Here is a 26,075-nt window from a genome sequence, read left to right on the forward strand (position 1 = left end):
GCCCCTGTGGAGAGCAAAAGATACTTTGGCCAAAATGCACCTGCTGTTAATAGAGATATGCCAAAATAATGACTGGACCTAAAACAGAGAAAACTAATTTTGTCTGTTTGAATTCGCAACCTTGTTCTTTCGGACACTACTCAGAGCACATGACCATAGCTGACGGTATATTCCATTTTTCTAAATAGAAAAAGTAATTCATTACATTACTAGTCACGGTCAAAATACAATTCAGGAGAGTTATCTTTCAATGTAGCTTTTGTTCCCAAGTCAGCTTGAGTGATTTTCATCCTGACAGTAATGCTGCTATGCTTCATTCATTTATTATAGTTCATCTTCAGGGTAAAATTAATGTCCAAACAAAATGTTCATGGTCAAAAACAACTACAGGCCATTATTTGTTAGTGTGTTGGATGGATGGAAGAAAGAGTGTTTAACACCACGTCCCCCGGCCCGGTCACCAGCAGGACAGAAATGCCTGGAGGAAAAATGAATTTTTGGCCAGATGGAGAAATTTCCTTGGGAACTTAAAACTGCTCATAGAGGCATCTGTGGTGATTCAGCGACGACTCATAGTCTTAAGCCTCACCCTCTGCTCCAGTTAATGTTAGCAGGCACATAACCGATGGGCTGCTAATTGACAGACTGTCGAGGTGCTGGAGGAAACGGGTGCTATATCAGTCAGTTAATAGGTGAGTTAACAGTCCCTCTGTGCAGAGCCGAAAGCCGTACGCCAAGAAATATGTCAAGAAAAGATCCTGAAACGTGCTGAGTAAGAATAACATAAAGAAATGAGAGAATGAAATGATGGAAAACCACTGGTGCCATTCATCATTCTTTATCCTTAAAAACAGGAATCCAAACAATGGTATACTGTAATTTGATATTTCATACTTTAATGTCATCAATCACTTTTCCTTTTACGTTTTGAGCTGAACTATTACACACAGGAGGCTCAGAGTGTTTACACACTTAACAATGTAGAATTGCAACAATAAATCAAAGTATGACTACGTGAAACACAAAATAAAACACCAGAACATCTATTACGTGGATTGACAGTCGACGATGCCCAGATAAACGTGATTAGTATGCCAGTGGTTGGCTCAGGCCACAAACTTGACTTTTCGTGCCAAACTGTTGGAATGAAGAAGTGTCAAGTAGGAATATCAATTTAATGACGAACCCGTATATAATGTGACAGTGAGTGATATGTGAAGGTTTGGTAAGGTTCAAAATAACTTGGATAGATTTAGGGAAAGATCATAATTTGGGTTAAAATAAGGAGTTTGTTAAGGTTAGAAGACTTTCAACGTCATGGTTCCACTAATAAACATATGATTACAGTTACGATTGTGGCCATGGTCAAAATAAGCAATGCTGACTGTCGGTTTGAAATGGGAAACAAAACAGCGTCTCCCATGTAAGTTTGGGTCCAATGATTTCCATTCTGGAAATATATATATATATATATCTTCACTTAGTTGAGATTATGAATCCAGGACTTTTGGAGTATGGAGTAAGTTCAATGTGAAGAAAATGATCCGAAAACTTCCTCCTCCATTGGACTATGAGGTCTTTAACATTTGTCTATTATTAAGTTGATTTGTAGAACACATGAACTTCTGCACACATGTGAGTTCACATCATTACTCTATCGTCCTCAGAATAGAGCACATTCAAACTTTTTATTCCCCCTGAAGGAGCCTTGCTGGCCTCCTGCTCCAGCGGAGGTTAATCATTCCTGCTGAATTTATTCCACTTTAATGATCCTGAATGGCTCCCTCGTGGTGTTATTTGAGAGGCCTTCACTCCATCGACTGACGGAGAAAAATCTCCTTTTACCAGGAGCTGGCGTTCTTCTTCCAGGTGTCACGTTTTTGTCTTTTCTGGTCTTAAAATCCTTGTATGAAGCAGCTTCGTTTTTTAACCTGTTCATTTTCTGTTTCTTTTATATTTTATATTTGTAATGTTGGCATTGTTGACCATTATATAAAGAAACATGTATGTTATTTAGGTTTAGAGTTCAGACCCACCCTCCAAAACAGCAGTTGACAAACACAATCTCATCATGAAGTCCATTTAGTAGAAGTAGTTGTGCTTTCAGTCATATTACGTGATCTTCAGCAGGTGTTTCTGTTGTCAGGAATAAAAATAAGATGCTTTTTACCGTTCACTAACCCTGATTCCTGCCATATTAGTGCTGTTGAACCTTGGACGTGATGCACCAGAAAAACTAAAAAACTAAACAGCTGCTGGCAAAGGGAAAGGAATCAACCCCCTTTTTAGTTGGTTTCAAAAATCTGCATAAATGGTATCATTTAGTAGTGACAACAGTATTGCTTTGTTAATGTGTGTGTCTGTGTATGGGAGCGTGTGCATGTGCGTGGACTGACCAGAAGGACCAGCCGTAGTCCCAGCTGTGAGGCCTCCAGTCTTCAGGACCCAGACTGACTGTGATCTGGAACACCTGAGTGTACATCATATGGGCCACCATACCCAGAAGACCTGCAACACAAACACACACACACACACAAACACACCACACACCCACGCACACATGTATATGCATATGTATAAACTGTATAGACAATATAAAGCTGGACGGGATGGCTGCTCCCATAAGTGAAGCCATAGCGTCTCTCTTGCCCCCTTGTGGCTGGCTGCTGTGTAGGTCATTAACTCATAAGTAATTTGATGATATACAGATGGGTTGAAACATCATGATTGACAGCTGAGACTGACTGACTGGCAATTGGTCGAGCATGTGTATCAGAGGGACCTCGATAACATGGCTTCACTCCATGATTGCTACTGCACAGATGGCAGCGTTCGTGTCAGAGATATTTTGTCTTCATTTCTGGATAGTTAGAGGAAGTGGAGACGTGTTCAACAAGCTCTCGGTGGACGTCTAAACCAGATGAAACTGTGGTGAGTCGTAGATCAAAGCAAGAATATGAAGCTTTCTAAGTGCTCCCAGGAGCAGACAGAAGAAGTTGAGCACCAGGACTCCTCCTGGAGTTGTTTGTGTTTTTATAACACTGAGGTGAGGGAGGTGAACAAGAACCAAGAAACTACACTCGAGCAGAGCCTCAGAAGTTCTCTGGAGAGACTAGAGAACCTACCCAGACTCTGACTCCAAATGAGTCGCATGATGGCAGAGTTTGTATCTGGAACATTTTGGCTTCATTTCTGCATAGAGGAAGGACGTGGAGACGTGTCGTCCAACTTTATTTACAGTCTGTGTTTCACTTACTGGCTTAGCATGGGTGTTTAAATTAATTGACGGAAATTGTCAGTTTCAACAAATGAAATTACCCTCTGTTAATGTTAAATTCATAAGTCATAAAAACTAGTGAGAGATAAGATAAGTGTAGTTATGGTCCCAAGAGGATGATTTCATGTGATTTTAATAACCGCACTTCCTCACTTCACACTGATGCACAACAATGTATGAACAATTAAAAGTAAAACATTAAAATTGATGTTGCATATTGAAGGTCCCAATAGGATGATTTCACTTCTGTTGATTTAATCGTCACCATCAGGGCAGAATTTCTATTTATATAAAATATAAAGAAATATATCATTCCTTTGGATTTTGACTGACCCAGTGACCTTTCCTCTGGTGCCCTCCTCTGGACAAACTAATGGTCACACTCTTTTCTTGCTCTGTCATAACGACATTAACAATCCGCTCTGATCATTAACATAAGCAAGGCGACAGTAAATCACTGTGTGTCATTAGTAATAAATGAGAACACATGTAATTATCATAATTAGTCATTACAAAGTATCAATTGATTCAACGTGCCGGTTTTGAGGCATCCGATCAATTAGAGATAGGGATATAATCACTCATAAACATACAGTAAATCAAAATGCCACAGTGTAAATGAGTGAATGTAATGTTAATTCCGAGGTTATACATCACAAACACAACGATAGCAGTTAGTTTTCTGTGTGTGTCAGATGGAAGTGTGTGATTGGTTAGAGCCATGCGCGCTAGTGCGTGTGTGTGTGTGTATGCACAGTAAAAACACCTCACCTAAGAGCGTATCGTTTCTTCGTGAAAAATGTATTAAAATCTGTACTTTTACTTTTTAGTTTAGTCCATGTCTGATCTGCTAACATGGAGAAGGCTAGGCTTATGACCTATACTGCAGCCAGCCACAAGGTGGCGATAAAGACATTTTGGCTTCACTTTTGTGCGCATCTTTATTCATAGTCTATAGTTTAATGGTTGCATTACAAAATTACAGTGCGGATTTATGATGCCATTAATGTTGATAAACCAATAAATTATTTCAGCCTTTATTGTCTTTATAATTCAAGACTTTGTTCTGTTTTAGTAGAAAACATCTGAACTGCTCACACTGCAGTCTTGTGATTTAAATAACCATATACAGTAGGTCACTTAGTTCCTGTTACTGAGGTCAGTGTATGAGATAATAGTTGTCATAGTGACAATAATAAGGATGTGGTTATGCTAATTGCCATGCATGGCCACTAAAGGTTGCATGACAATGAAATGCAACCCTGGGCCATAATAAGCTGCTGCACATAAGACACTGATTCTCGAAGCATCCAAAAAACATTTTCCTGTTGAAATATTTTCATCAGCTTCTTGTGTCTTTGAGAAATGTCATTCAGATCAAAATCATCATGTGTCATGTGAGTGAGTGCAGAACAGGAAATATGTTCAAAGTGGAACTTGCTTTAAAACATGTAAAATGTACTTTTAAAAATTCTCGAATGTGTTTAAAAAAAAAAGACAACCAGAGAGAGGGGGAGGCAGTGACCAGTGAACAGCGTGGTGGATGCAAAGCCAACTTCTTGCATAAGAGGTTTAAATTGGGAGAAAAATCCTTGGCACCCAAAATGGCGAAGGCTTCCAAGGGATAACTTCTGGAAGACCTCTTGTAAATCGGCCTCAAATGCTCTAAATTAGATCTGAAATTACTGATTATTATTATTAACCACAGTTTAATCACTGAGATTGGTCAAGTCATACCTCCTCATACATACAGTACAGTAGTGATTACTTCCAGGTAGCATGAAGGTGTCCTATTCTGCTTATGTATTCTTTTTTTTTTTAGATCAGCTGTTGTCAGGTGTCCGTCTTACCGGACAGCACGGTGAAGACGGCTGCGAAGGCATTGAGCTTGAGTCCGTCGATGACGTTGCTGGAGTGGAACAGCTCCAAGCACATCAGACTGAAGCCGACCACCAGGAGCAGGATGTAGAGTACCTCTGATACCACCGACAACCACAACACACCTGCAAACACACATGCACACACACGGCATTGTTAGACAGAGAATAAGGAATCCCTGTAGATGACTGTTACGCAGAATCATGAATAGAGAGGATCAAAACTTTCTATTGATGGTTTTAGGTCCTTTTAAAGTTTCTAATGATCATTGAGAAAGTACTAGAGGGTCGGTTTTAGTTGTTAAAAAGGTTAAAACGGTACTAGAAGTCCTTTGGATTGTGCTCAGGGTTTTATAGAAGGTTTCAGGGATATGGTTGGTTTAAGTAGTCATCAAGAAAGTTTTAAAGGTCCCTTACATTGTGCTGAGAGTTGTTCAGAAGGTTTAAGTGGTCTGAAATCTTCCTCTATACCCACGCACAAGGAGCAGAGCTAAAGTTCCCATAAAAAAATGTTGTTATTGTTGTGTATTCTAGCACATATTTTACATATTAAACTAGTGCAGTCTAATTCCTGGGCTTCACCACTGTCAGCAACGCATCCTTGAAAATTCAGGACCTCTAACGTGATCAATCGTCAAAAACAGGAGGTGGATGTATTCAGAGTTGACATGATCGGAATTGTTGAACTGGCATTTTAGTTAGTCACTTTGTTAGCTTATTGTCCCGGGAGAGGAAACTCATCTTCATATCCCTGTACATTCACATTCACCACTACAAACCTCGTCCCGTGAGATAAACACCGGAGAAACACCCAGCAAACAGTACACATCATTAAACAGCAACAATAACAAACAAGGACGTCTCATAGACAGTAAACACTGACGGACAGCAAGGAGGCGTCGCTGGGTTGACAGCAGGATTTCTCATTGAGAGCTGCTATGGCTGCAGGTACCAGGCTTTGGCTCAACCTGTGTCCTGATGGATTTTATGTTGAGTGGGTGAGTGATGTCATGTGGCTCCACAGTTGAGGTCGGAGATGTTCGGGTGTGGGAAGGCTCATTATGTTACGAGTAGTTTGGGTCATAGATGTTGGTTTTTTGATGCTTGTGTCAGAGAGCGTGTTGAAGAAACAATGTGGAGCAGTAACGCAAAATGAGTTGGATGACACTTTTGTGCAACAGAAGGAGAAGATGGGTGAAGAATATGACATTTATATTGTATATGTGGGTACCTATATAAATAGGTACAACATTTTACTCATATTTATATTGTAAATCATACCTGCCTATACTTGTAACAGTCTATATGTGCAAATATATGTATACGTTATTTCAATATCACTGTATACTTAATGCTTTCTAGTTCTTTCTGTAGTGAAAGGTGTATATTATGTACACATTCTCTGTATTTTCTATTTTATTATTTTATTATCTATTTCATTGTGTATTTAATCTATTTGATACTTTCACATGTTCCCTTGTCTACCTCATTCTAACTATCTGCTGCTGTACCGAGTGCATTTCCCAAACTGTGGGATCAATTTGTCTTATCTTATGTGTGTACAGTGTAGTCTGTGCTGTAGCATTCTAAAAATCTGTGGTATATATAAAGTATAACATTTTGACTGGAAAATGATTTGGACTGTGGTTTTCTTCAATTTGATTGGGTGCATCCACTCGGCTCCAGACCAGTGAGGGAGGGAGAACATGCGACATCATGAGACACATCACACAGATACAAGATGAGAGAATAGTAAAGATCCAGTGTGAGAGAGTTTCTATATAAGAGGGCCATGACAATAACAGATGGGTGCAGGAAAACGTTGATGCTGTGGACAGTGGTACTCAATGGTACAAAATAAAACGGCCGAATAAAAACATTGTCTGCTCCCTGCCTGCTGTGGAGGATATCTCCAGCTCACAGTGCCTCTGCAGAGCCAGGGAAATAATAAAAGACCCTTCCCCTCCTGGTCACAAAATGTTCACTTTACTGCCCTCTGGTAGGCTCGACAGGACCTTCAAAAGTTGAACACATAGAATCAAGAAAAATCTTTTTCCCTATGCCATCAGAAATCTCAATTATATCTTTTCTACCAATTCATAAATAGGAATTTTTAAGAGCACACTTATATTTATTCATTTCGTGTTCATTGGTTTGTCTCTTTTTACATTTACACTGTTTTTAGCAGAAGTAGCACCTCTCATTTTGTTGCACTCCTTTCTTTTACACAATGACAATAAAGGCTTTCTCTTCTATTATAGAACATAATCAGAATTATACTAGGAAATGAAAAACCCATATTTGTTACCTCACCTGACTTTCTAAAGCCATTCTGATATCCAGTGGAGCTTCATGATTTATTTTTTTGTTATATCACGTGCAGAGAAAGATGTGAATATTAGCATCAATGTTTGTTGTTTGTTTTTCCCTCCAGACACAAGCCAAAGGGCGGGGAGCTTTGATTGTCCTTCCTATTAACCCGTCGTCATTCAGTCACATGGTGTTCAATTGCCCAGAAGCTCCTGAAGTAACTTTGATGAATCTTTGGAGAACGATGATTCACTTCTCATCTACAGGCAGGACATGACACGTCCAGCTCAAAACAAGGTGATATATCTGTTTCTGATTGGCCTCAAGAGGAGGGGAGGTTGTGTTTCCTGGATCCTCCTGCTTTTTTTGACATTCATCGATTACTGTGTCAGCGGCACAAAAAAAGAGAAAGAATCCGACCTGAAATAGACAACTCTACTATACTTCTTCATGCTCTGGAAATCTGAACATTTTAAAGCAGAGAAGAGTTGTCATCCTGTTACCGAAGCTGCCCCCAGGTCAGAAGTCTTGATTTATTTTTTGTCTTTACATCACTCCACATTTATAATTAGGAAAAAGCAGAAGCTCCTCCTGAATCGTTCTGACTCGAGACACAGAATTAAACAGGATTATCTCATGCGCTCCGCTCAGCTCTGTCGGGGTATGTGGATAATGTGGAAATAACCTCCAGGCTGCGTTTTCAATTTGAACACGAGTGAGTTTGGGGGAAGCTACAGGATCGTCAAACAGCCGATACTGATGGGTAATTTTGTGTTGAGCTTCTCTCTAGGCAACACAAGAACCTTAAAGTGACATAAAACAATGAGCATAATAAAAGCAGGCAAATAGCAATTAGAATTTTAATTGAAAGCAGTGTTAAATCTCCAGGCAAGTTTCGAAAATCTCTTAAAGGTTTGTTCCCGATTTCCACTGCTTAAAGAAAACGTCACTAGCTCCTTTGCACAAGTCAAGTATCAGAGCATTGGGCAGCCATCATCAGTGTTTTCACATGTCTTTGTAGTAACAGGTCTCACTTTACAGAGTTGGTTAGATCTCACATTGAAATTCAGATTACTGTCATTAAAGTAGGTAAGTAATGTTATCAGACATGTATTGTGGAAAATGAAGAACGCAGCGTGAGCATTCAGATGAAGGGTGGAGCCTAGTATACAGGATCCAGGACTAAATTCTGCTGTGGAAAGTGTAGAGTTTAGAAACGTCATCAACATGCCCACTCACTCACTCACTGTGAATTTTGTGCCCATTGTATTCTGGACCCTGTATTCACACATGGGCTCATTCTGACATCTTATGTACATTTTACTAGGGGCCCGGCAGGAAAAGTTCCAGAAAATGTCCGGAGCAACTGACTCCAACATTTGCGTTCTCTCATACAGACCCTCCAGAAAATGTCAGCAAACATAAGACTAAAGTAGCTCAATACAATATTTTTCTGTATTACGAGTTTTCTGAATTGTGGTGTTTGATTCTGCTATTAAGACGTTGAAATACATGTTAAGTACATTTTTATAATCTAATAATAAACCAGGTTTAATTTTCTTCCTTTATTCTGTTGATACATCAGAGACAACGTTTTAAGGAATGTTTTATGAATCTGTCTGTGAGAGGTGTGTGAAAAAAACATGTTGTAAAGAATAAAAATAATAAAACTGTAAAAGTTTGGTTTTGATACTTAAGTGGAGATTTCTGGTTCAGAGGATGAGAAAAAGTTTCATTTTGAGAAAATGATCTTTAAAGATTTGTATTGTGACTAAAATATACAGATATAAGTAGACTATGTGCATGTCCCATCTGCTAACATGGTGGAGGCACAGGTTGAGATCGAGATGCTTTGGCTTTCATTTGAAATGAAAGTGCAGCATCGCTCTGATACACCAGTCTGACTTTGAGTCTCTGGTTCCTTGTTAGCTGGAACTTTAATTTCCAACCAATAACTGGAAACAAATTCCAAGGGGATAAAATGCCTGTGAGGGAAACTCACAATGCAACAATATTGACCAAAATAATTCTCTCCCCAGTTAGTGTCATATTGAATATGTATCAGCAGACTGAGACTTCATTAAAGTGAAGAAAGCAAATAAAACGTGTTTTGAGGGACTCAGCCAGCAGCAGTAATAACAAGAAGGAAGCAGCTCATCAGACCGAGTCTCATCTCAAATGGATTTAATTACATCTTTAATTACTTTGTGTGCATGTGCGTGTTTTCACGAGTGTGTCACTCAGTTTCTGAGTGTAATTCATTTCTGACACCATCTTTTAGCGTTCCTCAAACCATTTCCATGGCAAGAACCCAGATTTAATTAGATTTAACAAGGTTATTGATTAATGGATTTAATAGTTGATTTAACACACAAGAATCAGAAAAGTCATTTTTATACACTGCAGTGAATTATTAGGGCTAAATCTAATGATTTATGTCAATAAGTCCTATTATATAAATCAATTTTGGGATTAATTGGGGTAAAATAATGAATTTACAAAGTTCAAACAAAGGAAAGATTTGAAAATGAAACTCTGCAAATAGTTCTAATAAAAAATGGAATGCAGAATGATTCAAATAACAGGAATGTTAACCATCAAATCTTCACAGTGAAGCTGCAGTTGCCTGATGTATTTAACTTGATAAATGAAAAACAAAATTATTAATAATTCTTAAAACTGCAATTGATAAATTTTCTATCTCTTTGACTAATTTGCTTATCGTGTTAACTGAAGTTAGCTCTAAGTAATAAAGCAAATAATTTACAGTGTTATATAAGTTGTGTTATATATTTCATTTGAAATACAAAAAACTCCAGAGGAATCTCTTCTTTTTTTTCCTTTTTCTCTCTGAATTCCCACGTCATTTGTTCAAATTATTATTATTATGCATATGATTATTATTTTACAGTAACTAGCATCTTCAGCGATCAAATAAATGTAGTAAGGTACAGTACAGTTCTCACTTTTCAACACTGTTGAATATTGATGCAGATCCAGATTCTACAAAAAAAAACATTTCTAAATATTTAGAGTTTACATCTACAGTTATTCATGATATGTTATTCTGATGTTTTTGACTATCTCAGCTCGAATCAATATTTTTGATAACAAGTCTCTTATAGTTTAAAATGGGAGATAAGATTCATCACACGACTCAGTCTTATAATGTCCCCAAGCAGCTCATTGTTTGTTTTGACAAGCTCTGATAAACCCAGTCCACAATCTGCTGGGAGCAGCAAACAGCAGATACAGCATTTAGCAGGCGTTGGAGGAGAGCTCACTGCAGACAGCTCTTTGTGAGTAAAGAAATTGTTTTTGTTTCCTAAAAATGTAGACTGTAAATAAAGATGGCGGACAGCTCCCAAAAGTGAAGTCAAAGCATCTCATTTACCCCCTGTTGGCTGGCTGCAGAATAGGTCATAAAGCCTGTCTCCTCCATGTTAACAGATGGAACATATTAGCTAAATATTATCAGTGTTCATTCAAATGTTCATTTGATGATATAAAAGGGGGTGAGACGTAATGATTGACAGCAAATACTGACTTGCAGTTGATCGAGCACATGTATCGGCAGGACCTCAATACTATGTAACCCAGAAATAAAAGGCTTTTTTCTTTATTGCTGTAACTTTTCAAAATATTATGCACTCAATTATACAAATAGGAACATCACTGTCTTTGCAATAACAGACTGAAGGGAGTTCCCAAGTCATGTATATATAACATATTAAAGGTCAAACTGGGACAAAATCCAACACTGTGTGGTTTCTTGTCGTGGGGTTCCTCTTTTGTCCATTTAGCTATCACAGTCTCTGTCTTGACTTCTGTCTCCCGTTACTCTCTCCCTGCTCTCTGCTCCAACCCACCTCCCTAGTATTTCTCAATACGACAAAAATGATGAAAATATTCAAATTAATGAAACGCCTTGCCATCCTACTTGCATATTATTACTTGCATGTAAAATACTTTTTAAACGTCATATTTAAACAACTATATCTCCTGTTTAACTTGGCCTATCAAAACCAAACAAAAACTAACACTGGGTTTAAATTCAGCACTTTCGACTGACGTTGAAACCAGAGCTCTACCTGGCTCCCTGTTTATGCTGACACGTCTTCAATCAGCCACATGATCTGATCATGTCGGCATGATCGGGGAATCCTAATGGTTAATTTAAACTGTGGGAAGAGGTGAAGAGACGTCTTCCATCTTTATTAACAGTCTTTGCCTAAAACTCACCACGGAAGAGACATGACATAACCACAATATTTTTTTTAATCCAGGTTATGAACCTGGTTCCATGAGGGTATTATTGTAAACAAATTAAAGAAACACAGAAGTTTGTTTTTTTAGAATTTTCATTAGGGACAGACTTGGATGTGACCGAGGAGCAGCTGTGTGTTATAAAACACAGCAGTGAGCATGTCGGCTCAAAGGCAGATTAGCATATTGTATCCTTGTGTGAGAAGCAAGGTCGCCCGGCTCAGTATATCATATCATCCACCACTGCTCCGTGCAGCACTCCTGCTCTTCTTCCAGATGGCGTTAACAGATGAAACCATCAGATAACTTTCATTATTAACTACCTGCTCTGCATGAAACAGTGAATTAGCGGCTACGCCCACGTGTAACAAAATATTCCCTTTCTTCTGGATGCTTAGATATTCCTTTCATGAGCTGCAGAATGTAAACATCAGGCGCTGATAGGGAGAAGCTGCTCTCATCTGCAGTTAGTGGTTATCGAGATGAGGTGCAAAATATCATACAGGAGATGCTGACCTTGATGTTTGGATAAAGGTAAAATCTTATAAAGGTTGAAGAAAATAGTTTATTTAACGCTGGTGGCCGAAGACATTATTTTTTCCGGTTCCATCTGTCCTTCCGTCCCATTCTGATGGACATGATATCTCAAAATCACCTTGTGAATTACTTTTAATTTGATCTCAATTTTTAAACAGTTGCCATTTGGACTCAAAGATGAACAGATTAGATTTCAGCTATCAGTGACCTCATATGAGTCGAGAAAAATGTATGTAAACTGAAACTGCACTGGTTGGCAGAGGTCTTCTTAAATTTGCCTTTTACAGGGACTTGTATACATCATGATACAAATATGTTTTGTGTTTTTTTTCCCAGGCAATCTCAGCTTTGTCTGTACTTAGGCTCAAATTTGACATATGCATTGTGTAGAGATAATTTGGACTGAAAGCTAAAAAATTTAAATTGGTTTTTAGAAATTTTTGAAATCTCATGTGAAAATGTACCTTTAGACATGTGGATGAATTGTTTAGAGCGACTTCGGCAGCTGTAAACTCTGCCCAGTGAAACCAGAAGTGTTTTTTAAGAAGATGGTAATGCCCCGATCACACTGCCTGCATGAGCAGCGGGTGACGGCTGCACCGTGAATCTGCTGCATGTCACAATCTGTTGTTCACACAGGTCTGTTGCGTGTCTGCAGCGGAGCTGTTACATGATGTTTCCGGTATGACTCTGCTTTTCCTTGAATAAAAGGACAGTTAAATACGCAACTAGATCTCAGGACTTAACGGTATGAAGCCATGCAAAACATTAGAGCACTTTCACTTTGAAACAGGTACACGAAGTGCTGCAAATATGTTTGTTTGTGACTTATTCAACAGATGAAACTGTGTTGAAAGATAATTTTCGCTGTCTATTTTGCCGTGAAGAGAGTGTGACACACAGATAGGTGAGACCTCCACTCTCCAGAAGAGCAGCGCAGCTCACGCAGGCACTAACCTGATGACATGGGCGCCTAAATGAAAAGTGAGACGTTTCCTTAGACCCCAGAGGGTTAACTCATTTAATTTACAGTTTACAATACAATTCAATACAATCATTTTCCTGGTACAACTTTACTTTAAATCTACTTATGTTTTGAATGTGAACATGAGGCATCAGGGTACAGGTTCTAATAACTTCCATAAATCAAAACTGACAACACGCAGCAAAGGTCTGAGCTTGTTTCATATCAATTACTGCATGTCACTTTTCTTCTGGAGCCTTCTCTGTCAAAAGACTCCAAATGAAGTTATCAGGATGCTTCAGCTTGTCTGATGTGAAAGCTCCTCTACTGTGAATGAATCAGAGGTTTACGTCCTAAAATAGTTTGTGAACTTATTTATCAGACTTTTCTCAGTGATTGTCCAGGTGAGTGGCTGGAGGAAAGTTTCTCTCTCAAGGTCTTTTTCATTCTTCACACAAACTATTTCTGTGACAAACACTATGAATGTGAAGGTGACTGAAAGTGTGCTTGGCTGTTCCCATTTGTATGATTCATTGAAGCCTCCTCGCAGGCTTCTCCTACAAAAAATTACTTTTATATATTACTAAATTGTTTTTCCAAGGACTTTTGGTGACTAACATATCTCTGGAGTAGTAATTTAGTTTTTGGGGAAAAAATTAGCTGAATGTAACCATAAAAAAGTTTAACCCTTTGAATTACAGCTATGGGACTTTTCGGTCTGGGCTGGACTCAATCTTCTACCAACCTTGACAAATTATAACATTTTTGAAAGCTTGAAATCTCCAAATTATTTGTGTGCAAAGCATTTTAGCTGAATTGTTTCTGACTTGTGTTTCTTCCTCTCAAATGGTCCCTTAAAAAGACATATTTCTTTTCTATTTTTATGAAAAAAAGGTGATGCAAAAGGTGAAGCAAAAAATGTGCATTTCTACCAAGGTTGTTGCTCTGCAACTGGTTCAGTATCTCTTATACTCACCTATTCAAATATATGGAGTAACTTTTCTAAGGAGACCAGGGTTGTGACAAAAGGGCTGACGAACAATAACCTCTCATTTTGGGTACGTTATTTTCGGATGTGTGCTCACTGTATGTAGCTTAAAAGAAAAACTACTGTCTGGGCCCCCAGTTGACCATCTACAGACTAACCGTGAGACACCTAGGTTGGATGAGCCCACACTGGGCATGCCTTGTCAAAAAAGGCTGAAACACGGAGTTGCATTGAGGTAAACAACGTTTAATAACGGTAGCAACGTCCTTCAGTCGTCAACCCCAAGAACCCCCCCTACGTTGGCTGTGATAGGCTAACCTGGCAGCAAGGCCAAATTGTTGTGGTTGAGGTGAATGGGCTTTGTAGTAGGAGTTCCACTGCAAGCCTCTAGGGCAGTAGGAGTCACAAATGTCACTTTAGCTGATAGGAAAAGATACTGTCTGGGCCCCAAAGTCACCATCTAAAGAATAACCGTGAACCTCACACCCAGGTCTGATGGGCCTGTCTCGGCTGAGGGTTGATGTTGAGGCACTAGGATTGTCAATTTTTATTTGAAATTCAAACATTAATTTAAAGTGGGCTAGATGTTCACGATGACCTTCAAAATATACAGTCTTGAAGCGCATCAGACTGTCGTAGTTAGCCTCATGATCGAGCAGAGGGCCATCCCTATCAGCTTGACCTGTTGCATGCCCTCTTGACCGGTCAGTAAAGTAAGCCAGTAATATCATGTTGATTTGAAACGAAAATGAAGGACACCAGCAAGCAAAGTGATCCTGAGCGGACAATCACAACACCAAGGCATCTGAGAAGCTGCGTGTGGACGTATTTTCGGCTCTACACCAAAACAGCTAAGTAACCAATAAAGATAAGGCTGTTTGTCTAGATTGTACAAAGCATCCGTCTTACTCTTCAACCACAACAGATCTGTGGGCCCACCTGTTAGCTTTCCCCCAAAGCAACGGCTAGTGTTCACCCCTGTCTGACTGTCGGAGCCACCATTTGAATACATTCAAATAAATCCTGTGTCGTGTCAAATTTGTTCAAACTTGATTTTTGGAAAAAGTGACTGCCCTACGAATGTGTTGTAATGGTAACAACATCAACTTCTTGTTATCTCCATGAAAAACACTACTCAAGTCAACTGCAGGGGGATTGTAACACCCAGTCTTATTAATCAAATCTTGTTTTGGGGCTGAATCATTAATTATAAGTTAAGTTTGATTAATTTCAAGTCACACTGTATTGTGTCCCTATACCAAGACGAAAAACTTTATCTACTTAGATTAGAGGGGTACAAGTAAAAAGAACGACCAAATCCAGAATCAAGCAAACAATCTAGCAAACCACATTTTAAATTGAAGTGAAAATTCCACAGAAAGATTCCAGAAAGGTGCTTTTGAAATGGTTTTCTCTGAGCCTGATGAACAGGTGGGGAGCGGCAGGGAGTGGCACTGATACCTAATGACCATCATTACTCACCTCTCTCCGACGCAGGGGCCAGATCAATGAAGCTCCGACACTTCTCACCTGAGAGGGTGAGTAAGAGAGGGGGCGGGTGAAGGAGAGAGGAGAAGAGGGATGCAGAGATGAAAAAAAAGTGGGGAGAGGTGTAGAATTCAAGGTGAAATGTGCTGGGAGTGAAGCAGAGGGGGGGGGAATGAGAAAAAGAGTAGGAGGAGAAAAAGGAAAAAAAGATGGAGAGATGCCGAGAATGAGATGATAAGTGAAAAGGAGAAAATGATGTAAGGACAGGAATCAATGCACGAGGTGAAGGGAAAAGGATAAAAAGAGCGTTAGTGTAAAACTGAAGAAAAAGCTGCTATAAATATGACAGGCTAGCAACCAAAGACATAATGTTGCACTCACAACACAATGTTTTTATTTTTTATTTTAGTTAGCATGCTTAGCAATATACGCTCAGACAAACGAATAATTGAGCATTTTGGGAAAAAACCTTATTTGCTTTTTTCCGAGCTTTAGAGAAGATCAATATCAGTCTCAACTTCTGCCAACATCTTCAAAGGTCAGCATTTAATTACAATTCTTTCATTGCCGTATAAACAGAAATATGAAATTGGTTTTTGTTCCTAGGTTTTAGCACAACATTTGGTTTCGATCCAATGCAACATATAGTGAATTTATGCTACTTTTTCCATGTGGTATCAGTGCATGTTCACATAGGGAGCATCTTGCATCGTGCAGTATCTTCTTGGTTTTAATAAAGTAATCTTGGGCTGCAGGGAGTTGATCAGAGCCTGGTGAGACCCTGCAGGTCACAGATCGGCGACCACAGCACGAACAGTAACTCAGCCTCTGTGGTGTCACAAGCTGCCGGCAGGCCCATCCATAACCAGCATGAGCACCAACGCCTTCGCAACGTCATACACACTGAACTCCCATAACCCCTTTTATACAACAGATGAAGATACCCTCAGTATCCAGGAGACAAACAGTGTGATCTAAGTTTCAGAAGGTAAAAGAGGCTTGGACTGGGGATCTTCACAAGTAACCACCTTAGCGAGGTGTTATCTGCAGACAGACTCACCTTGCACTCTTCTGTGATCAAAATCCCTACTACATACACATTAATAGGAGGTTTCAGGAATATAGTGTTGTGTACACAGAAACACTGACAAAAAATACTTGTGAGTTACTCCTGGAAGATCTGATAAAACAAAGAATGAAAATATGAAATCTTTGACATTTTGCTCAGTTTTCTTGTATTGAACTCACATTGGTTTTCCAAAGTTAAAGGGATAGTTCACCCAAGAATGAAAATTCACTCATTATATCCTCACCATGGAGGGGGGGATGAAGTGTTTGAGTCCAAAAAACACTACTGGAGTCTCAGGGGTAAACAGCCCTGCAGCCAAATCCAATACAACTGAAGTAACTAGTGACCAAAGCTTCAGACGTAATAAAACAACAGAAAAAACATTACATGCATCTATACTGCTCGTGTGGTGTCATCCAAGTGTCTGCAAGCCCCAACATTCATATTCGTTCATTTAAACCATGTTTTTAGCCTAAATGTCCTCTGATAGCATCTTCAGAGGCGCGTTCACGTACTGTTGGGCACCTTGGAACACCACACACACTCTCGCCCAAGGGCACACAAAGGGTGCATGTTCTTGTGGCTACGTCTGCTAGCATCGCCACTTCCGGTAGTGGACTTTTAGGCTAATAACCCGGTGTAAATGATGTTGGGGCTTGTGGACACTTGGATGACACCAAACGAGCAGAATGGAGGTATGTTGTGTTTTTTCTGTTGTTTTATTACATCTAAAGAAGAGGTCACTTTGGCTGAAACACTGTTTACCCCTGAAACTCCTAGTGTTTGTGGACTTAAACACCCACCCGTCCATCGGCATAGTGGTGAGTAGATAATGAGTGAATTTTCATTTTTCGCGTTGATGATACTCCAAGATGGACATGGACACGCCCCTCTAAGCATGCAGAAACAGACACGTTTCCCTCACGCAAATTGGAATACATGATGAAATGTTCCTGTTGTATAAAATGGGATGCAATGTTCATATAGACTGTATAAAAAGATAGATAAAGTGAACACTGCAATTTGGAGCCAATGCCGGGAAGAGTCCTGGTGGGTACAAACTTCTTCTGTCTGCTCCTGGGAGCATTCAGAGTTTTAGGAAGGGCATCATATTGTTGCTGTGATCTACGACTCACCACAGGTTAATCTAGTTTAGACGTCTGCAGAGAGTTTGTTGGGTATGTCCAATCACTTCAGTTCACCACAGGTCAGGTTCTAGACACATTCTAGGGACCAATGAGGATCCAGCTGATCAATCTGGATCATAGACTGGAAACAGTCAGTGTGACAAGAACTATCTGAAATGACAGAAACCCACTATGGAAAAATGTATTTGACCTGTACTTTGACTTTTATTTTTAGAGTTTGGTCCATGTTCCATCCAGTAATAAGGAGGAAGTGGTGTTCATAACCTAAAGTGTAACAACCTCCAGGGAGTGATCGAGACGCTTTGAGCTGTTGTGTCGTACATCTTCACTTACAGTCTATAAATGGTCTGTCTTAAGGGATAGACGGTGGACATGGGAAGATTACTGTGGGTCTTGGATGAATAGAACTAAAATGGACTTGGAGATTGAGCCACCAGGGGCCAATGATGCTGATGAAAAATTAATAGTACTGAATAAGCTGCACCTACAATAATAGCCAGCATGTTGTTTATGTCCTTCCTGTACGTCGGCACCTGACTAAATTTCGTCCTAAATAATGTACAAATACTCTAGTTTGTCAGTTACCAGTTACCCAACATATAAGCAAAGTGGGTCCAGGACTTCGCTGTTACAAGTGTGGCATGCCATTTTGCAAATATTGTATAAGCTCATCTGAGATGGTTATAATTCATCTTTTCCAAGGTTAAAACTCGCGGGATTGAGTCGTGCAGGGGAGGGAGGGGGAGAAGCAGATGGATGTGTTCAGGACTTGGTGAGCTGCGGTGAAAATGTGCCTCAACTAAAAAGGTGAGCAGCACAGCATCTGATTAGGACATGAATCTAAAATGTAATTAAAGAGTGAGTGGGCTCGTCTGTGACCCGACGACAGGACTTACTAACAGCACAATCAGTATTCCTACACCTTCCCCCGCTGCACACAGGAGATGATGCTCCTCGAAAAATGTCGGTTAACGGAAAGAAATCCTAGTCACCACGCTCCCAGTCTATCGGTGTGTAATGGAGGAGATTGATTTCAAATGAGCTTCAGGTGGTTTCAAATGTCTTCTGGTATGTTTTAGCCTCGCATTCCCAACTCTCACTTTCACACTTCTCATTTATTATTCCCTTCCCTGCAGCCAGCAGCTCTGCAGTCTGTTTAATCAGTGATCCGATGTCATTTGGGGCTAATTGCCGCTGTAATGAGTATGAATGGTTTGGAGAAACATCAGCTAATGTGCACCATTACTTCTGCAGTTGTGTGTCTGTGTGCATTACTCAGCTGAATCTGTCAGGTATGCGCAGCAGACAAGAGAATGAACTTGAATAGGAGGGAACACTGTCAGCCTGCAGCCATTTGTCTTTACTTTAAGAAAATGGTATTTATAGGTGTTCAGGCAGAGCCAAAAGCCACAGAATCTGACCCTGTTCCAACTGAGCCTCGAGTCCAGATTTCACCGGATCCAGGTCAGATTTTGAGTTAGTGTTTAGTGCTGTAATGTTTCTTAACTGCGTGCCAAAGCCGGAAATGTTTATTTTTTTATATTGAAGGTGCTATTTGTACATTGTCTAACCCTAACCCCAGAGCGGGTGGTGGTGATGGTAGCTCATCAGGAGCCTCAGCCATTTTGTGTTTAATCAAGAGGTTGTAATACACTCGCGCCAGTCAAGAAGTCTGCTCCTCTGCGCTTTTCTAATTAGTTACACAGAACCGATCTTTATAACACTCTGCTGAATTCAAAATTAAATTGATGGTGTCGAATCATGAATCCAGATTGTTCTGGTCGCTTTAACCCTAATGTACTGGCTGTGCACATCATGTTCTCATATAGTGAGTGCAGATCAGCAGGGGAATACAGCACGGTAAGAGGTACCCGGGCTGAACTTAAATGAACGTAACGGAAACCCAACGGTTTGTGAATGTACCCAATGGTCAAAATTTTTCAACCATTAAGTCAGTTAGAGGTTATAAATGTCGGTTTCGATACATTTGTGCATACAATTCATTATTGATTATTTGACTCATATGGAACCATAATTTTAAAAAGGAACATTCCCTTTATAAATCACAGTTCACCTGGAAACGTGCGTATATGCATATCTGCCTCATACCCCTCCCTCTACACGCCCACATTCAACCATAAATGGTCAATGCACAGCACCTCATGACCAAGGTGATCAATGGTTTATTATGGCATCAGGTGAGAAGAAGTGCAACTTGAAATCTAGGTGATTGTGAGGGAGATATTGTTTGGTGGCCACAGCAGTGATATCACCAATAAGAGAAAATGCATTATGTGGTAACGTGTTGCTGCTGCAGTTAATGCAGTGAGTGTGTACGACAGAGAGGACAGAGCAAGAAATAAGGCAAATTTAAAGGCAAAAAGAGAATTGTTTCGTACCCTTCAGAATGTGAGGGAACTTGTTACTTTAACTTTAATAATCCCATCCAAAACTGCAGGTTTATTAAATTCAGAGACTTCTGAGTTATCTCCGACCAATACAGAATTTAAGAGAACTATATTATTCACAAAGGGGCTTTAGACAGAAAGGTTAAAGTTATACAGCTAATTAACCCAGAGCGCTGAGAACTTGTTTGTACTGGGATGGTTTGGTTCCATCGGGTCGGTCTGTCTAATATTGGAGCTGTAGAGAATCAAAATCAGCTGATGAGTCAGTCATCATCATGGGTCAGGAAATCTTTGTGGTAGCTGAACGCTTGTTCTCTCCTAATCCTTCTATCTGCGTATAGTCCTCTAACAGTGCCGGTGCATCCATCACGCAGCATTACACATTAGCGTCACCACAATACTTATGTTTACAGCAATCGGACTAATTCCTTCACACCTTGACAAATTGATCAAGGTAATTCAGAGGTTTTAAATTGAAGTTTGAAGGTGAACAGTTTTGAAAATATATGAAAAACTTAAACTAGACTAGATGATACATACACAGTGTTAGAAGATATTAAAAACTACTAATCAACTTGACTTAGTACAATTGAAGGTTCTCCCGGAACAGTTATGTCTCACAAGCACAAATAACACCGCTGGTTTTTATGTTTATGATAAAGTGGATTTATAATCTGACTTCAGTTCTCTAATTCACGTCTGCATCACCACTTTCCTGCCTCCAAAATGTCCGTACACATGGATCAGAGTTAGCATACAGGTGTGCACATTCTCCCATCAAGTTTGTCTTTACAGATCCCAACTTTTGCATGACAAGCAGCATACGAATCTTTCAGATCCCATTTTGTTTTAAATGAGGCCCGTGGAGTCTACCTTTATTAAAATATACAGTGGGAGACGTATGAATTGATTCTAATTCTATCCCTTATTCCCACTTCCGGCAGCTGGACCTGAATTCCCTTTACAAAGACAGAATTGTGTCTCCAGTTAACAGGATGAACTCATCTCGCTGCTTTTGACCAAACTGCTTGTGAGGACTGGAGACTTCCTATTATCCAGTATCAAAATAACTTTGCTCAACTTCATGAAGGAAAGCAAACACTGGCAACACTCTCAAGTAAATTAAAATCTATTGTTCATACAGGGACTATAAAGACTTTGCAGAAAACTTGGTTTGATGTAAAACGCAGTGCAGACCAAAGCCTCTCCCTGGAGCTTCTCCTCTCATTACTGCTGTTAAAACAGTATCGAGCTGAGCTGCTTACGAGTCTCTTCGCCAGTCATGTCAGACTGTCGTGATGTAATGGAGTAAGCCTCACTTCAGGGATCATTAGAGCAAGACTGTGTTTTTAACTTTAACTTTAATTGCCTTTTCTAACCTGTTGTGCCTCCTCTTGCCCCCTTTCTGTGACTCTCGCAGAATGAATAATAACAAATTCTACATTTCCAGATATAAAATCCATAAAGATAGGTTGAAAAGTTCAGAGTCGAGAGCCGGACAAAGAGAATTCAATTCCTCCGCAGCCGGTCTGACTCAAGTTGTTATATCATATTTTAAATTCTCTGCGAGACAAATTTAAAACTACTTTCATAGCAGGTTGATGTCAGAACAGGAGAACAGGGAGATTAAGGAGCAGCACAGTGAGACTGATGAATAGAAGCAGTAAAGTTGTACGACATTGATCAGGCTGGCCAGGCTTCGATAACACTGGGACATTGCTGCTGTCTGCACCGAGAGAGGATACAGACGCTGAATTATGAGTGCTGGAGCAAACCAAAGCTAGAGGATCGCTGCTTTTTAAAGAATAAAACATCTAAAACTGTGCTTTTAATGGTGGATGAAGATTAATCATGATTATTCCTCTATATTTAATCTGTAGCTTTCCTCACATCTTTCTAGTAGCACACAGGAAACGGACAAAGTGTTTCAACCACAGCAAAGACATCGTGGAAGAGGCTACTTTTCACCTTTTAAAAAAAAAAACTATGCTTATAAATCCCCCAAAATATAGACCCCTCCTCCTTCAAAACGGACCTCACTTAGAAAGCCGACTCATAAATAATTTCTGTCAAACGTTTGCAAATTTCTCAGGCAAGCAGAAAAGCTTCCCCTTATTGGTCGTCAGCGGGAATAATAAATTTGTATTAATATTTCAGTGCAGAAATATCTGGAGCACTAAATCTGCTGATGTGGATGGTTTGATTGCAACAGGTAATTCAACTTGTTTTCACTCTTTGTTGCATCATCGTGGTTCAGTAAAATGTCAGCCATCTATTTTTGCTGGTCACATATCTCTACCGTCTGACTCTGGGGAAGTTGTTGAAGTGCTTTTGCTTCAGGTTCTGGCAATAGACCAGAACTGAACCAGACTCTATCGTCACTGATAAATTACATGTCACAACAAAGATTCAGACTGAGGGTCTCAAATCTGGATGTGAACTGTACAGAAAGATGGTCCACATAGCTCCCAAAACTGAAGCCACAGAGTCTTGTCCCTGTTGGCTGGCTGCAGGACAGGTCATAAACCCAGCCTCCTCCATGTTAGCAGATGAGACATAGACCAAACAAAAAAGTAAAAGTACATGTAGACAAACATTTTCTCAAAGATGGTTTCTGTCATTTTAGGTAATTCTTATCACACTGATGTTTTTTTAAGTGTTCATGTTTCTGTAATTTCTAATTTCATGCTATAAAAACGGACTGAAACACCATGATTGACAGCTGCGACTGACTTGTGATTGGTCGCGTGCGCGTATCAGCGAGACCTTGATACCGCGGCTTAACTCCAAGATCACTACTGCACAGACTCCGGGATTGCAGGGGAGGGAGTGGATATCCAACGTCCATCTTTATAGTCTCCATTGTGAACTTTGTAAACTAGATTAAAGAACAGACTCCAAACCTTATAGTCTTGAAACAAGTGCTTGTCTTCAGAATCCACACTGCAGTTAAAACACATTCAGATTATTTGGATTGTTCCCTCCCAGATAATGTTTGTTTACATTGTCAGTTTATTCATTTATTAATTTTGCTATATAGGTGTAATTTATTTGAAAGATGTAAGGAATTGCATTTGACCTAATCCTTTTAACCCAGACGACAACGAAAAGAAATACAAAAGCCATATGCACTGCATGGAATTTGATTGGACGCAGAGTAATCAGACCGGGTTTTAATTCAAAGAGACAAATCATTTCATCATCTTGCAACATCCCTCTACACTTGTGTAGAAGCATCATTTCATTGGCTACTGCAGGATGTGAACATGTAGAGCAATAATAATTGATCAAGTGGACATCACCGCAGCATCCACAGTCCGATACAATTTACTCTTCCTCAATTCCTTCCTGATCATTATTTTAATGGCTCAACTTTATTTTCTCGTATTTTCGTTTAATGTGATTTTAAAAAAGCCCAGTGTGAAAGCGGTCTGATTCTCTTTTCCTTTGTCCTTATCATAGACTGCATGTAAAAAAGACTTTGGGTCAAGAAAGTGGAGCCAATGAGAAACCTGTATTCTCTGGAATAACCAGCAGAGGGCGACTCCACTGGTTTTAACAGAAGTCAGATCCTATAGACGTCACTGTGGGTTAATAGTTGGTTCTTATAAATTCTCTGGTCCAATCATTCCATGACCTTGCAGCATTTTCCTTTGAGCGTGGAGGATTTTTATTTTATTTTTAACTTTTCAATGGAAGCAATGCCAGTCGCAATCCAGAGCAGTTCCTGCAGGACTGGTTCATCCTCTGTGAGGCAGGAATGTGGTGACGATGGTCGACATTCAGATACTGAACTGATCAGGGCTCATTAATAACAGCATTCAATACAGTATCTGCCTTCAACAGGCCAAACTGCTGCCTTTATTTCTGTCTCACTAAGCTGTTTATTCACTCTCACATACTACCAACACACACACACAGTCTTTGAGGCTTTCTTCTTGCTTCTCGCTCTTTCCTTCTCTCGCTCTCTGTCTCTCTCTCTCTCTCTCTCTGCAGAACAGAAGCAGCTGATTGGTCAGCTCATACATCAAATACTGTATATCTACCGACTCTGACAGTAACAGATCATCGCAGACGTTTTTTTGCACTTTTCCCTGAAAATAGTCCCCAACAAAATGCTGCTTCCTCCTGTTTGAGTAGTTTGATTTAAAAACAAGTGAGCAGCTGTTTAAGGAAGTTACTGAACTTGTTTTAAATTAAATTGTTTATTTTGTGAGTCAGACGCAGCTGTCAATCACGACGTCTCAGCCCGTTTTTAAACATATCAAATGCATGAACTCTTGAACATACGTCAATGTGATTAGAACTGTACCTGGAATTACAGAAACCATCTTTGAGAAAATCTATTTATCATATACATTTGCCCTTTCTGTTTGGTCTGTGTCCCATCTGCTAACATGGAGGAGGCAGGGTTTATGATCTATAGTGCAGCCAACCACTAGGGGGCAAGCAAGATTTTTTGGGCCAGTTATATTGTTGGTTTTGGTATTTTTTGTGGGATTTCTTAACAATAAATCATAAAGTAAAAATAAAAACCCAACAAACAAAAAAAAAATTGGATTAATTTAGTCATCCCCCAATTCCCCAAAGCTGAAGGAAACCTTATATCTTAAAGTTATTTCAGACCAAAACCTAAAAAGCACTGAGATGCAATAGCTACTCAGATCTGAGAAGTTGGACCTAAATAATCTTTGGTATTTTAATGATAAAAATAACTGTTAATTTTCTGTTTGTCAATACAATCGATTAATCTGTTATTAACTGGTATTAATGAGCAGCCAACAGTTCCCTGTATGAGAGTCTAACTTGACCTGGCACGGCTCGGCTCAGTTAAACTAAAGTGAGACCAGCTCAGATGAAAGCTCGTTTTTACGCACAGAGGTTTGCGTGTTGAGAAATGACATGCCCGACCTGCTTTTGGGAGAATGTTCTGGTCTAAAACCGTGTAAACAAACCTGAACTTCTGCTGAGAGACAACATGAATTATTAAATCATTAAATGCGCTCAGATAAGATTTATTCTTAGTTCTTCTCCTTTTGGAACAACTTAGTTTGATCTTTGCTGCCTTCCTCTGTAAGATCAGCCTCGGAAGTGCCCACCTGCCTCGTGGATGTTCTCCTCGCACGAGTACCAGATGCCGGTGTGGAAGCGGCGGAAGAGGAAGCGGTCGTCCCCGGTCTCCCAGCTGTAGTGCACCTTGTTCTGGTCCGTCTCGTTCACACCGTAGTCGATGCAGTTGTGGCGCCGCTGCTTGCTGCAGTTGGGCTTGGGGACGCGCTGGGTGCCCTCGCACCAGTACGTGGTGATGAAGGCGGTGGTGGAGAAGAACAGGGCCACCAGGTTCAGGGCCACCGACAGCAGCGCGCGGCATTTCCGCGTCGTCTTCATGATCTCAACGCGTGCGGCCGCAGCGTCCCTGCAGCCGGCGAGAAAGTTCATCCACGGAGGAGAGGGACGGAGGCGGTCAGAGGAGCAGCATGGCGCGGCCAGGGCGCACAGCGGAGTTTACGCGCGTCTCTTCTCCGCCCGTGTGTGCTCTCCTCTGCCAGTTTGAGCTCAGAGCGCAGAGAAGTGACCGCGGACTGTCCGAGGAAACACCTGGAATCTGGGAACGATCACTGTCCTCATCCATCCACACGAGCTGACGCCTCCAGTGAGAGAGAGGGAAGAGGGGGAACCGTCGGAGAGCAGGAGGATCACTGAGGAGCCGTGACGCGGAGAGGAGAGCATCTCTCTCTCTCTC

The 26,075-nt window shown here is 40.2% G+C and overlaps 1 protein-coding gene across 1 annotated transcript in view; it reads right to left on the reverse strand.

The window, feature by feature from the left end:
• gsg1l (gsg1-like) overlaps positions 1 to 26,036 on the reverse strand; it is a 29,638-nt gene extending 3,602 nt beyond the window's left edge. The window contains exons 1-4 of the mRNA XM_035179664.2: positions 25,432 to 26,036; positions 15,702 to 15,749; positions 5,128 to 5,280; positions 2,397 to 2,508 (exon numbers count right to left, since the gene is read on the reverse strand). Of these exons, the coding sequence (XP_035035555.1) occupies positions 2,397 to 2,508; positions 5,128 to 5,280; positions 15,702 to 15,749; positions 25,432 to 25,771 (653 nt within the window). The 5' untranslated portion in view covers positions 25,772 to 26,036. The remainder of the gene's footprint in view (positions 1 to 2,396; positions 2,509 to 5,127; positions 5,281 to 15,701; positions 15,750 to 25,431) is intronic.
• Positions 26,037 to 26,075: the final 39 nt, after the last annotated feature.

Source organism: Hippoglossus stenolepis, chromosome 16, assembly GCF_022539355.2.
Source record: "Hippoglossus stenolepis isolate QCI-W04-F060 chromosome 16, HSTE1.2, whole genome shotgun sequence".
Lineage (NCBI taxonomy): Eukaryota > Metazoa > Chordata > Actinopteri > Pleuronectiformes > Pleuronectidae > Hippoglossus > Hippoglossus stenolepis.